This window comes from Acanthisitta chloris, unplaced genomic scaffold, assembly GCF_000695815.1.
Source record: "Acanthisitta chloris isolate BGI_N310 unplaced genomic scaffold, ASM69581v1 scaffold5121, whole genome shotgun sequence".
NCBI classification, from domain to species: domain Eukaryota; kingdom Metazoa; phylum Chordata; class Aves; order Passeriformes; family Acanthisittidae; genus Acanthisitta; species Acanthisitta chloris.
Genome location: NW_008657550.1, coordinates 30,743 through 42,671, shown reverse-complemented (window position 1 = coordinate 42,671; position 11,929 = coordinate 30,743). Strand labels below are relative to the sequence as shown.

The window sequence follows — 11,929 nt, the reverse complement described above, 5'->3', positions numbered from 1 at the left end:
AATAGCCTATAAACCACCAAGACCTGTAATTATAATATCTCATTTGATAGCCACACCTGCAGCATAATTATATCTCAGTTTAACCACAAGTCAAGGGGACAGGGGGCACCAGGAGATACACGCGAGGAAGCGACACTCCCTCCCACACCAACTCCCCAGTGATGTCTGAAGGTTCACGCGCTGGTCACTGGGCTCGGTCCTCTGGTCTGGGGTCTCTGCAATGCCACCATTGGGCTGTTCCCTAGGACTGACACAGATACTCTGACACCTACATGAATAACAAGTCTTGAAGACAGGCAATTTTTAGGAAAAGTTGAGATAGCAGATTGGCATGGAAATACTCTCACATACATAAAGGAAATGGCCCATGTTAACTATCCATTCCTGTTACTGATGGGGGACCCAAGGCTCATCATATGGGTAACAGAAAGTGACTCTTTAAAATGGTTATCCTCATATTGGTTTTTTTCCCACAGTAAAGGAAATGGTCATTCAAAATCAAATTACGTTTTCCACTTTCTGTCTTGCATCATTAGTACTCTTCTTTTTTCTTCTCTACTTCCACTTCTCCATAAAGTGATGGAAGTAAAGGAGTAAAGTCCAAGCTGCCACACTAAAATCAAATTAAGACTTTTATTTATTTTGCTGACATACTTTGAATGAAGCACAAGATTTTTTATTTCACTCATTGACTTTAAACACAGATTTTTATTTTAGGGAGTGCAAAACCATTCCCCTTCTTTAGAAATCCCTTTTCCAATGTAACAAATTCCAGAAACCTATACTGAAGATAACAAAGGAAGTATATGTTAAACCATGCTATTTTTATATAGTGATGCACAGGATTCTTTGTGCAGGCACATATGATAGCTCATGTTTCTCACCAAGTGATTCCTGAAGGGTGAAAAGATGTTTTTGCACAGGACTGAAATGCAGAGGAGTAAGAAAGAGTTTCTAAGCACTGCTGTTTCTGAGGCACTGAAATTACACAATTTCTGTAAATTCAAAGCAAGAATGGATTAACTTCCTGTGCAAATATGGCTGTGCAGCTCTGGCCATGTGATGGAGAGATTTTCTACCCCTACACATCAGTGTATCAGAAAACATTAATAAAGTCTTTTTTTGAAGCAGACCCTTAAGTCGATGCCTATTTTTGGTAGTGGCTCCTGTGCAGGGTCACTATTTCTTATGACAGGGGATGTTTCTCAACATCTTGGGTTTTATTCTTTATTTTTAGCACAGAACCAATATATATACTGTATTGATAAATATAGTGAAGAAATCAGTTTCTAAGCATTAAAAATGTAAAAGTCAGCAGCTGCCTTCCTACTGAATGAAGAAAGACGCAATACTTTTACAAATAGAAGGCAAAACATTTATGGAAGTTATTATGTGATACCCTAACTACAAGTGCAGTCACCTAAAAATTCCATGTTCCTAAAGAGAGAAATTCTGTGTGAATGAAGAGGTAAAAAATTGTCGGTCACAAATAAGAAGGTGTTGGAGGAAGCAATAGTGCTTCTTCCACAGACTGAAGCATGTCAGTGTTCATGAGGAAATGAGTTTACAAATGGGAAAGGAGAGAGAGGTGGCAATGGAAAATAACAAAAAATGTATAAAGAACCATGAGGGAAAAGTGAAAGGAAAGCAAGCTGTAGTGTGTGAAGGCAGGGAGATAAACTGTGAAAAAGAGGGAAGACCATCCAAAAATGTCAAAAGTTTGCTGGGCAGGCAAAATTGACCAGAAATATGAATGATCATCCAAGGCTAATATTTAATAATAGGTATCAAGGATGATTTCATATACTGAAGGCAAGGATGTCCCTGACCAGCCTCCCTTCAAGCTTCTTCCATCACCTGTTCATGGCACAAGGAGCCCCATTTTGGCTCAGCCTGTCTTATCTTACTGTGCCTGTCCCTAGCCTTGTTTTTTGCCCTGCCTCCTGGATGAGCCTTGCATCATCCTTTCTGTAATCAGTAAACGTAAGGATGAGTGTTTTTGAAACACAAAAATTATTTTGACTCAATATTAGTCGGACAAGATATTAACCATAATATGTAATAAACCAAGATCAAATCTTTGGAGCTTATTATTTTAGTAGCTTCACACTAAGAGTCATTGCAGATCTAGACAGATCAGTTGTACAAACCAGTATAAAAGATTTTTGTCCGGCCCCATATGAGTTATTTAATGCTGCTATGCATGTTTTAGAAGTAAATGGAAAGTATCTAAGAAGCATGTGGCATCTGATGAGCTATTTCATAAAAAATTGTATCTTTCACAGCTTGGTATGAACACTTGTGAGACTGGATTTTTCCATTGAAGATATTTTACCTTATATGCCCACAGTTATTTGCTCCCAATTCATTGTAGTACCTCCAGTGTTGGCTTGTCCCGGAAGGGGTGTTGTATTTTAGATAGTAAGTTGGGTTGCAGTTGTTCATTGAATTTGTGCTTGGCCCACTGTGAGGAAATAATAAATCCATCTTGTCAGTTCAATAGCACAGGACTACTTCTGGGTGTTCAGTGATTTACTACCTACTTCCTGATAACTAAAAAACAGTCATGTAAATTAATTATGAAGGCCACAAATCATGTCTTTCATCTGGTCAGCATTCAAGCTGCAAACAAAGAAATCCCTACTTGCCTAATATTCAGAGAACTGAAGGAGACGTTAATTGTACACAGGAAAAACAAACAATAAGGCAGTTTCTTGTAGGAATTTGTTATGTACTGATTGTTCTATCCACATTTGCAACTTGTGCCAAGGTGGAAATGATTCAAACTTGTGGATCAGTGTTAGCACATGTACAGAATGCATAGTTGGGGTTTAACTTGTGGTGTCGTCAGAGTTTACAGCACCCACTGAGCCATTGAAATAAGATATTTACTATCTCTCTGTCTCGACAAATCCTTGAGTAGGTCAGACCAATTATTTCATGTATTGCCACTAAATGGCACCCTGATGCTGTGGCACTAAGAACATTACAGCTCAGCTTCTGGGAGGCTGATGTTTATATAAATGATGGAAATGCAACACTTAGGAGAAAGTCTTCTGGGATCAGCTCCCTGGAGCCTGTTTCGTACAGTCTAATCCCCCCCCAGTCTGACAGTTGTGGATGGATTGTTGTGCAAAGGACCCCAAGAGCTACCTTAGCTAGGGAAATTGAAGCTAACACATCCTTCCGTTGAGGAATATTCCCTAATGACCCTATTTGATCCTTCATGCATGCATCACAATTATTGTGGCAAATTTAGCACAATGTAGCTCACTTCAGGTTTCTGTACCTTTTGTGCACTCTGCAAGGTTTTGTGGAGAGAGAAATACTTGACCTTCTCATTAGAGGGGTATGATGAAGGGGAAGACATGGGAAGAAATCCTCTTGCTGGAACAGAAAACATGCCAGTTTTCCTGTAGTCATCACTCAGGTGATGTGGTCTTTCCTTACAGCAAATGCAGCACACAGGACTTTTGAGGAACAGCACCAACTTATAATGAACAAAATTGTAACTGTGAATGTCCATTGGTGGGGGGAAAAAAAGGTATTTATGAAGCTGAAATGGATTTATCTCATTTTAGGAAACCAGGGAAGTGGAAATTGCCAAAATTATAATGGAATAGACACCTTGAAACTCAGAAACACAGAAAAATAGTAAAAAATTGGTAAGAGAAACAAAAGTTCCTGGTCCACAAGGCAGGGATTATAAATCAACCTGTCACAGACAAGGCAAAGAGAGGAATACACTTACCATTGCAATACATCCACTTAATGTCAGCATCATTATTTGTCAGGGCATGCAGTGATAGGACAAAGGGGAATGGCTTTAAACTGACAGAGAATAGGTTTGAATTGGATATTAGGAAGAAATTCTGCTATGTGAGAGTGATGAAGCACTGGCACAAGTTACCCAGAGAAGCTGTAGCTGGCCCATCCCTGGAAGTGTTCAAGGTCAGGCTGGATGGGTATCTGAGCAACCTGGTTTGGTGGGACATGTCCCTGTGTTTGGTGTTTGGGCTGGGGTACAGTTAACTTTCTTCACAGTCGCTAGTATGGTGCTGTGTTTGGGATCTGAGTGGAACACAGGGTTGAGATGTTTTTGTTATTGCTGAGCAGAGTTTACACAGAGCCAAGGCCTTTGCTGCTTCCCATACTGCCACACTGGCAAGGAAGTTGGGGGTGTATAGGAGGTTGGGAGGAGATACATCTGGGATAGCTGACCCAAACTGACCAAAAGGATATTCCATACCATATGACATCATGCTCAGTATATAAGGTGGTAGGAAGGAGGAATTTATCACAAACAAATTTTGTAAGTGCCATCTGAAACCTAGACATAGACATCTAGTTGTTACTATCTCTTTTTGCTTTCTCAGGGTACTAAGTAGAACTTTTAGATATATGCAAAGCATCCATTGTAGCTGTGGTAGGTCCTTTTTTAACACAAGAGCAGTACAAACTGGCCCTTTTGGAAGGGAGAACGAACCCTGTTATCTCTTGTAAACAGCTTTCCTGCAGGTTTGGGATACACCTCAACCAAAAGCTTCTGCTTTTGCATTTTATTCCTGCTTTGCAACATTCATGCAATAAAAACAGAACAAGAAAGAGTGGAACTGTTAAACCAATCACCCTCCTCTTCAACAAGTCAAGCTTTAGCAAAACACATCTTAACTGGATGTAATTCTCTGGCCTGTTTTGTTTAGAGGGGAGATAAAAAACGGCTAAGTAATTCCTTCTAGTCTTAACCTCTATCAGTTCTTTGTGTACCGGAGAGAGGTAAAGTGTTGCATAGTAATCAAGCAAGGTCTTCCATAGAAAAGAAAATTTGGTGGAAAAATAAAATGCAGTTACTTCAGCAAGAGACACTGTAATACTGATCTAAACTAAACCACCATTTATCTATAATCTGTGACTGCAATTTTTCCATCGCTCCTTCATCTTCTGAGGGACTTCTTAGTGTTTCCTATACTAGATTTTTAGTGGTGCATTCGTGACCTTATTTTCCCAACATTTGTAAGACATCAGGCAAGAGGCTAGTGGGGATGATATGGATCCACTCAAGACTATATGCATCCAGTCAAGACAATCTCATTGTCATTATGCAAATAGTTGCAAAACCTACTTACTGTTACTTCCCTCTGTAAGGTGAAGGAGTCTATTTAAGAACTGCATGGACATACTGCATTTACTTGGCTGACCTTCCAACTTGAGGAGAGGTATAGGTTGGTGGACTCAAAGAATTAAATTTAATATTTAATGAAATACTCTACTACCATGATAGCACAGAAATGTCTGTGTGTGTATATGTACCAGTATCCAATTTAAGATATAAAGTAATTATTTCAGAGAAAGTCCTGACTGAATGGACTTGACACATTTTAATTTTTAAACACTATGAAAAAGCACTTTCCTCAACAAGATTTCAACAAGGAACCTCTTCAGCACCCCTGTAATGACTGAACATAAGGATTGCACATATGTCATGTGAGATCTTCACTAGGGAAAACTTAATGTAATGAATAACACATGATATTCATGGCTGAGATATGGTTAAAAGACAATGAACTTTGCTCGTGAGTTTGTTCTTTTTTAATCACTTCCTGTGCAAATGTAGGAGCTCACAGGTCCTCACAACCAAACCTGGCTGTCTGTCTTATCCTGTGGTACAGCAAGGATGAGCAATAGCTTTTTAACAAAGATCTGCTTCCTCTCTTTGAGCTGTTCAAATGAAATACAGTTACTATGAAGAAAAACACGTATATGCTTATTTTAGCTTTGCCAATTGCAGGCTTGATTCTGTAGTAGACTGGTATGTTCTTGCTAAATACTTTGGTTTCCCTTTCAAATCCACAGACTCATTTTCAAGGAGAAAAAGCTGAGGTAATTTTAAACTTGGATTGGATAATGGTCTAATTCTGCCTTTATATTAGACAACTATAAAATTTGCCTTAGAAACAGAGAAAAAGCCATGGTACTGCCTGGTACACCAGTATAGAGGTACCCTGAAAATAACTGAGTTCTTTCAATCTCATGGCATGTGAGAAGTTTTCCAACAGTATCTCACCAGGACAGTAGGCCAATGTAGCATAATCTCCCAGCATCTATACATATATGCTGGTTTTTATACCCAAGCACTAACACAGCGTTTTGTTCCTGTACGCTAACACTACTGCTTCATTACTAACTAGCCTACTCCTGCAATATCATCCCTTCTTTTAATAGATGCTATTTTCAGTTAAATAAAGTCTCCTACCATACAATTTTGGCCTATCTTCTGACTACTGAATTAACAGAGGCCAAGTGATTCACTATCACATCAATATAATATTTTATCCACAAAGGTTTTAGGAGTCAAGATGAATTTTGACAAGTGATGTGACTCTCAGGATCCAAGAGATTCACCTAGTACTCTAAGTGAAATTTTATTTTCCCCTTCATTTGTAAAAACCTTTACCAATTGAGCTTTTGAAAACCATGTAATGGATTTGGTCTTTTAACTCATAATCTGAACTCGTTCACAAATTGCAAAAAAGCAATAATTCAAATTGAAAAATGGAGTTGTTTTCCTTAAATTGTTCCTTTTAATAATCTACATCTTTCTTTTTAGCAACTAGGAATATCCTTTTTACTTATGTAGAAGTATAATAATATTCTTTTTAAAGAAGAGTTTACATCAAGAACTTGTGCTCTGAGAATGAGAACTTCATTCATTGTGAAATAAATCCAAGTAAGTCTTCAGGCTGCTGAAAGACATTCACTCTGCCTGCCATATCCTGTATGAGAACATAGGAGATTTTCCATGTTTCATGTGAGATGAAAAGTTATTTACCTTTTAAAACAAGGGCTACAGCTTGAAATTATTATTGACTACAGTAAACACAATTGAGAGTCACTGTGTTCCTTACTACGTGCAGCAAACCAGGCTCTGTGAGATTTTCTTGAAGGACATTTCCTTTTAAAAATACATATAAGATAGTGAGAAGCATAACTGTGGCTAAATGAGATGGTTTGTAATACAAACTGGGAGGGGGAGAGCATGTAATACAGCATTTCACACACAGATGTAGCCTGGGAAATAGAAATTACTGTATGACCCATACTTTTTTCCCTCCCATAGTGGGTGTGACTGTGTGTTTGTGCCTCTGTTTCTTTTTTTTTTTTCTCTATCACCCAGAGCCACTGAATTAGGGAGCTCTGCTGAAGGCAAACGCCCATTATCAAGCTCTTACCTGCTCTCCAGCATTGCCTTCACTGTTTGACACCAACATGAGGTTCAAGTTTGCTATCCCAGCACTTCTTCTGGAAGTGATCATCATTGTTTTGTTTGGGATATTTGTGGAATATGACAAAGAAAGTATCAGTGACCACTTATACCCACGTAAGTATTTCTGACTAAGATTTATTGTAGTTAGTATTTCTTGAAACCAATCCTAAGCAAGGTTTCTGAATAATTTATGAGATGTACTGATACAGCTAGAAAAGAAAGTCGTGCTTTGGGGCAAACAAATTTTTCTGAGGTGTGATAGCAGCAGGCTTCAAAGACAAATTCAAGTTGAGCACATATAAAATTCTGAAAGTACCTATCTACTGAGAAGTTCACTGCTCTGGGAGAGAAGAGCTCTGAAAATAGTTCTAGTGTTTGCACATCAGGTTAAAACTTGGAGAACTATGTATTGCTTTGAAAGATTCCAGCATTTTCCAGAAATGGATGGCAGTGTTTCTTGCCAGACTGTGCATCCTGATTACCGTATTAGATAATTCAAATGAATAGAACATTTCATTAATATCATCCTGGTTTTGAAAGATTGTCTTATGAGAACATGACAATTGGGCAGCATATGCATCAGCATCATGAAATGTTTGCAGAAGTTGGACTCCACAAAGGGCAGTAGTTTTTGTGACAAGGCGGATAATCCCCTGCTAGTTTCTAAAGCACTGGCTCTGTGAGACAGTAATGGTTTACCCTACAAATGTTTGATGGAGTTCAGGGAGAAAGCTGTTGGCCTGAGAAGTACTTGCCAACTTTTCCCACCCTCCTTCTCCTTCTCATGCAAAGATCACACTGTTGTAAATAAATGGAAACAAAATTTGCAGGGCAGCAAACTGTGTTCTCCTGGCAATATTGAAGGTTTGTTGTTCATTTTCTTGGCTCTGAGGCTTTGATGACTTGTAGCCCTGATTGCAATCCACTTATTGAGGGTCAAAACAGTACAGAACTACTTGCCTGTATGCAGTACCCATGTAATTTTGAATGTATCCCTCTTTTTGTCTCATTTTAACTGTCCTTTCAGTGACTGTTAGAGGGGAGTGTGATCTTGGGGTCACTTCACTCCCTACTAATCTTGTGTCATGCATTCTCACAGACAGCATTGTCTGGTTGAGAGAACAGTGAATGCATGGTATTATTCAGGTCCAGATGGAGGTCAGCTGATGAACATCAGGGGCTAATTATTCACATTTGGATTAAATCCACTGGGATGCCTCAGTATCCCTGAGAGATAGTCACTTCAGTTATGCCAGAACCTATTCCTTTTTCTGTGACACAGCTTTGCCCTGTCGATGATATTCATGGAGTCATAGAATGGTCTGAGTTAGAAGGGACCTTAAAAATCACCTAATGCCAGCCCCTCTACCATGGGCAGGAACACCTTCCACTAGACCAGGTTGCTCTAAGTCCCATTCAACCCATCCTTTAACAGTTCAGGGATGGGGCAGCCATAGCTTGCAAAACCTGTGCCAGTGCTTCACCACCCTCACAGGCAAGAATTTCTTCCTAACATCTAATCTAAATCTCTCCGCTTTTAATTTAAAACTGTTCCCTCTTGTTCTATCATTATCTGCCCATTTTAAAAGTCACTATCCCAGTTCCTAAATTAGGTGGCTTTACCTAGACAGTGTATTGGGAATGACTCTCAGTCTGCTCTAACCCAGGAGGTGATAGCTGGTCTAGGCAAAAGTTATACCAGAAATCACACTAATGCTTTTACAGCACAGATAATGTACTGTTATTTTTTTATATAGCTGTTGACTAGAACACCTGTTCACCAACCTCTCCTCTCACTCTTCCCCAAAAGAACGTGACAACAACAGATACAACCACAGAACAGTATTGTTTTGGGCATCTTTGTATAATCTGGTAACCCAGAAGGATGTTGTCTAGGACATAGGTCCTTCAGACTCAGGTTAAGCTTTGTTTGCCCCAGAAGGATGAGAAAATTACATTTTCCAGTCTCAGTATCATACCTGCTGACTCTAGTACTAAACTGACCTGCATTTTCTTGGAGTCTCCTTTATGAAGGAAAATGGAGAATGGTGCATGAGATTCTTATGCTTAATGCCAGTAATTTAATATTCTTCACTGTGTCCTCACAGTACTATGGTGTATTTCTCAGTAAACCTCAAGTCTTCTGGATGGAGATTGCCTGTGCCACATGCATCACGATGGGAGCTCCTGGGATAGGCTGTACTCACACTTAACAAAACCCTCTCCCAGGCCTTGTGTGGAACCCTGCTTTAATTTAAAATCTCCTTTTAAATAGGTATCAGAGAGAGGGAAGAAGTCTCATCACATAGAAAAAGATTCTTCACACCAGATGTTAACACTACAATATAGGTGTTTTAATGTAACCTATACATTTAAGGATCGCCTTTAGTTTTTTCCCTAATATCAGTGTCTAAAATGTGTGGGAGGAATTTTCTGCTGTCTCCCATGCCTCCCATGGATAAGGGATTTCTCTCAACAAGTAGTACAAGCAGGAACAGAGTTTTGGGACAGAAGAACACGTATCTGTACAAATGTGAGTTCAGCTATGCCATCTGCCTTTTGGCCAGGCTCCTCAGTTTACCAGGAGAGACGTAAACTAAGCAAACAATGCAAATGTCATGTTGAACGGAACTCATTTCCTATGAAGAATGGAAATAAAAGCAGGATTTCCTAATACCTGTGTTTTGACTTTTAGGACCCCTTTCTCTCAAATTTCTTTGCCTACAAAGTGCACACAAGAGCAGTTTGCCTGAAGACCTGGCAGAAAGTTAATGCTATATTTTTATAGATGTATTAGAACATATTTTGAGCCAGGACTTCCCCTGAGTTCACAAAATGATAGGTTCAAACTGCTTCCCGTGCTATCCCCAGGGACATTAACCCATCTGTGCCTCAGAGATTTAGTTGTTTCATCCAGGGGTCAATTTATATTCTCAGAACTGCAGTGCAGGTCTTGATTTTATATGTCTTAAACACCTGAGCACCATGAATTCAAGCTGCTTCAGTGGTTTTGGACAGAAAAAATATAAGAAAACAATATTGGAAGATCACTATATCTTTGCACTCATGTGAGGAGGGCTCAGCTGAGATCATTCCCAAAGCATAGCTTTGCATTATATCTATTTCTGGTGGACACAAGTACAGGCATGGCAAATTGGATGGACAATTTCAGGTGTGCTGTGCCATTGGAATGGGACAAAGGTGTGTGATGGTTCTTCCAGCACTCCAAGAGGACTCCTTTAGTACTGGTATCCAGTATGTAATGTCCTGTGATCAATCCATGACTCATGGCTTAGGAAAACTTATGCATCCCTCTTGTTCAGGGTTCTATGGTTCACTCCTTTAGGCAAAGCAATATCAGTTTTAGAATAAAATTAGATGCCACCAGCATCTTTGTGTTAAGATTGACCACTTTGCAGTGGAATTAATATGCTGGTCTTGGGCAGCCTTGCAGAACCTGTGCAGTGGTTTTGTTCAGAATCTGCTGGAGTTTTTCTCCCACTCTATGTTTTCCTGCCACACAGAATAGAAGTACTATGCTTTGTTAAACACAACTAGTTACTGAAGCAGTTCAGTTCCAAGTATACTGTTTTCATCATTTAAAACCATTCCAGATCTGCTTTTCTTTAAAATGATGCATAAGAGGTAGTTAAAGCTCAAGGTATAGACTAGGCTAGTAGGAATTTTTCCTCAACATCCATGCATTAGCTTAGCTTTAAACAGGACTTTTAATCATTTGTGTAATTGTTGAGACAGATTTAAAGCTTTTATATGAATCCTGGCTATCCCTCAGGAGGATCCAGGATTACATGTCAACCAGCTGTTTGCTTCTAATAGAATTTCTTCTAATCTTCAAGGCTGCAGTAGTATTTCTAAAAGCACCTTTCAAAAGAGACTGGAGCACACAGAAGTCCTGTTGATGGGCACATAGTGAGAATTAAACTCCTCGGTCATTAGCATACACTTGAAAACTGTAGTTTTACTATCATGTAGAGTCAGGCTGCTTTAGTAGTAAAGAATCTTTTAGTAATCTAGACACAATTTATGGTCTGCTACATACATGAATGAGATTCTTTTGATGCGAAAAAATTCACTTGTTTTGCCTGCAATGATTTAACCAGGAGACTGCAAAAAGAGCAAGTAATATGCTGAGTGCTAACAAAGCATAAACTCCTCTGAGAGACTGGAAAATATTCTTACCTGCAGCTGACTTCTCTGAATGGACAAAACTAAACTCTTACTGGAAAGTGCAGGCACAAGCTGATTGAATAATAAGAAGAGAAATAGGTAATTTTCAAACATACTCCTCATTTTGTGCAGGAAACTCAAGTATGATATGAACTGAAAACTGTTGAAGTCATAGATTGCTTTGACTTGCCATGCTAAGTGTTTATTAAACACATTTCCATTTTCTTCTGCTAAAGTCAAACAAAATGACTACTCCTGTAGATGTTGCTGTGCAGCTTTTATGGATTTGCTCTCTAGTTCTTTATTTTTTTTGGTGACAGTAGCAAGTTTTAATAAGGTAGCTTTGCAAGTGTCAGAGAAATCACCCAGGCCACTTCTTAGCTGAAAAGGAGCTGATCCCACAGGTCACTGGGTGAATTGTCACTCATGGAAAATTAATTTTTAAAGGTAACAGAAAGGCTTGTTCAGCATCCAGTT

The 11,929-nt window shown here is 39.1% G+C and overlaps 1 protein-coding gene across 1 annotated transcript in view; it reads left to right on the top strand.

The window, feature by feature from the left end:
• The first annotated feature begins 7,266 nt into the window (after positions 1-7,266).
• The window catches only part of RHAG (Rh-associated glycoprotein), a 15,512-nt gene continuing 10,849 nt past the window's right edge, over positions 7,267-11,929 (top strand). The window contains exon 1 of the mRNA XM_009084749.1: positions 7,267-7,378. Within this exon, the coding sequence (XP_009082997.1) occupies positions 7,267-7,378 (112 nt within the window). The remainder of the gene's footprint in view (positions 7,379-11,929) is intronic.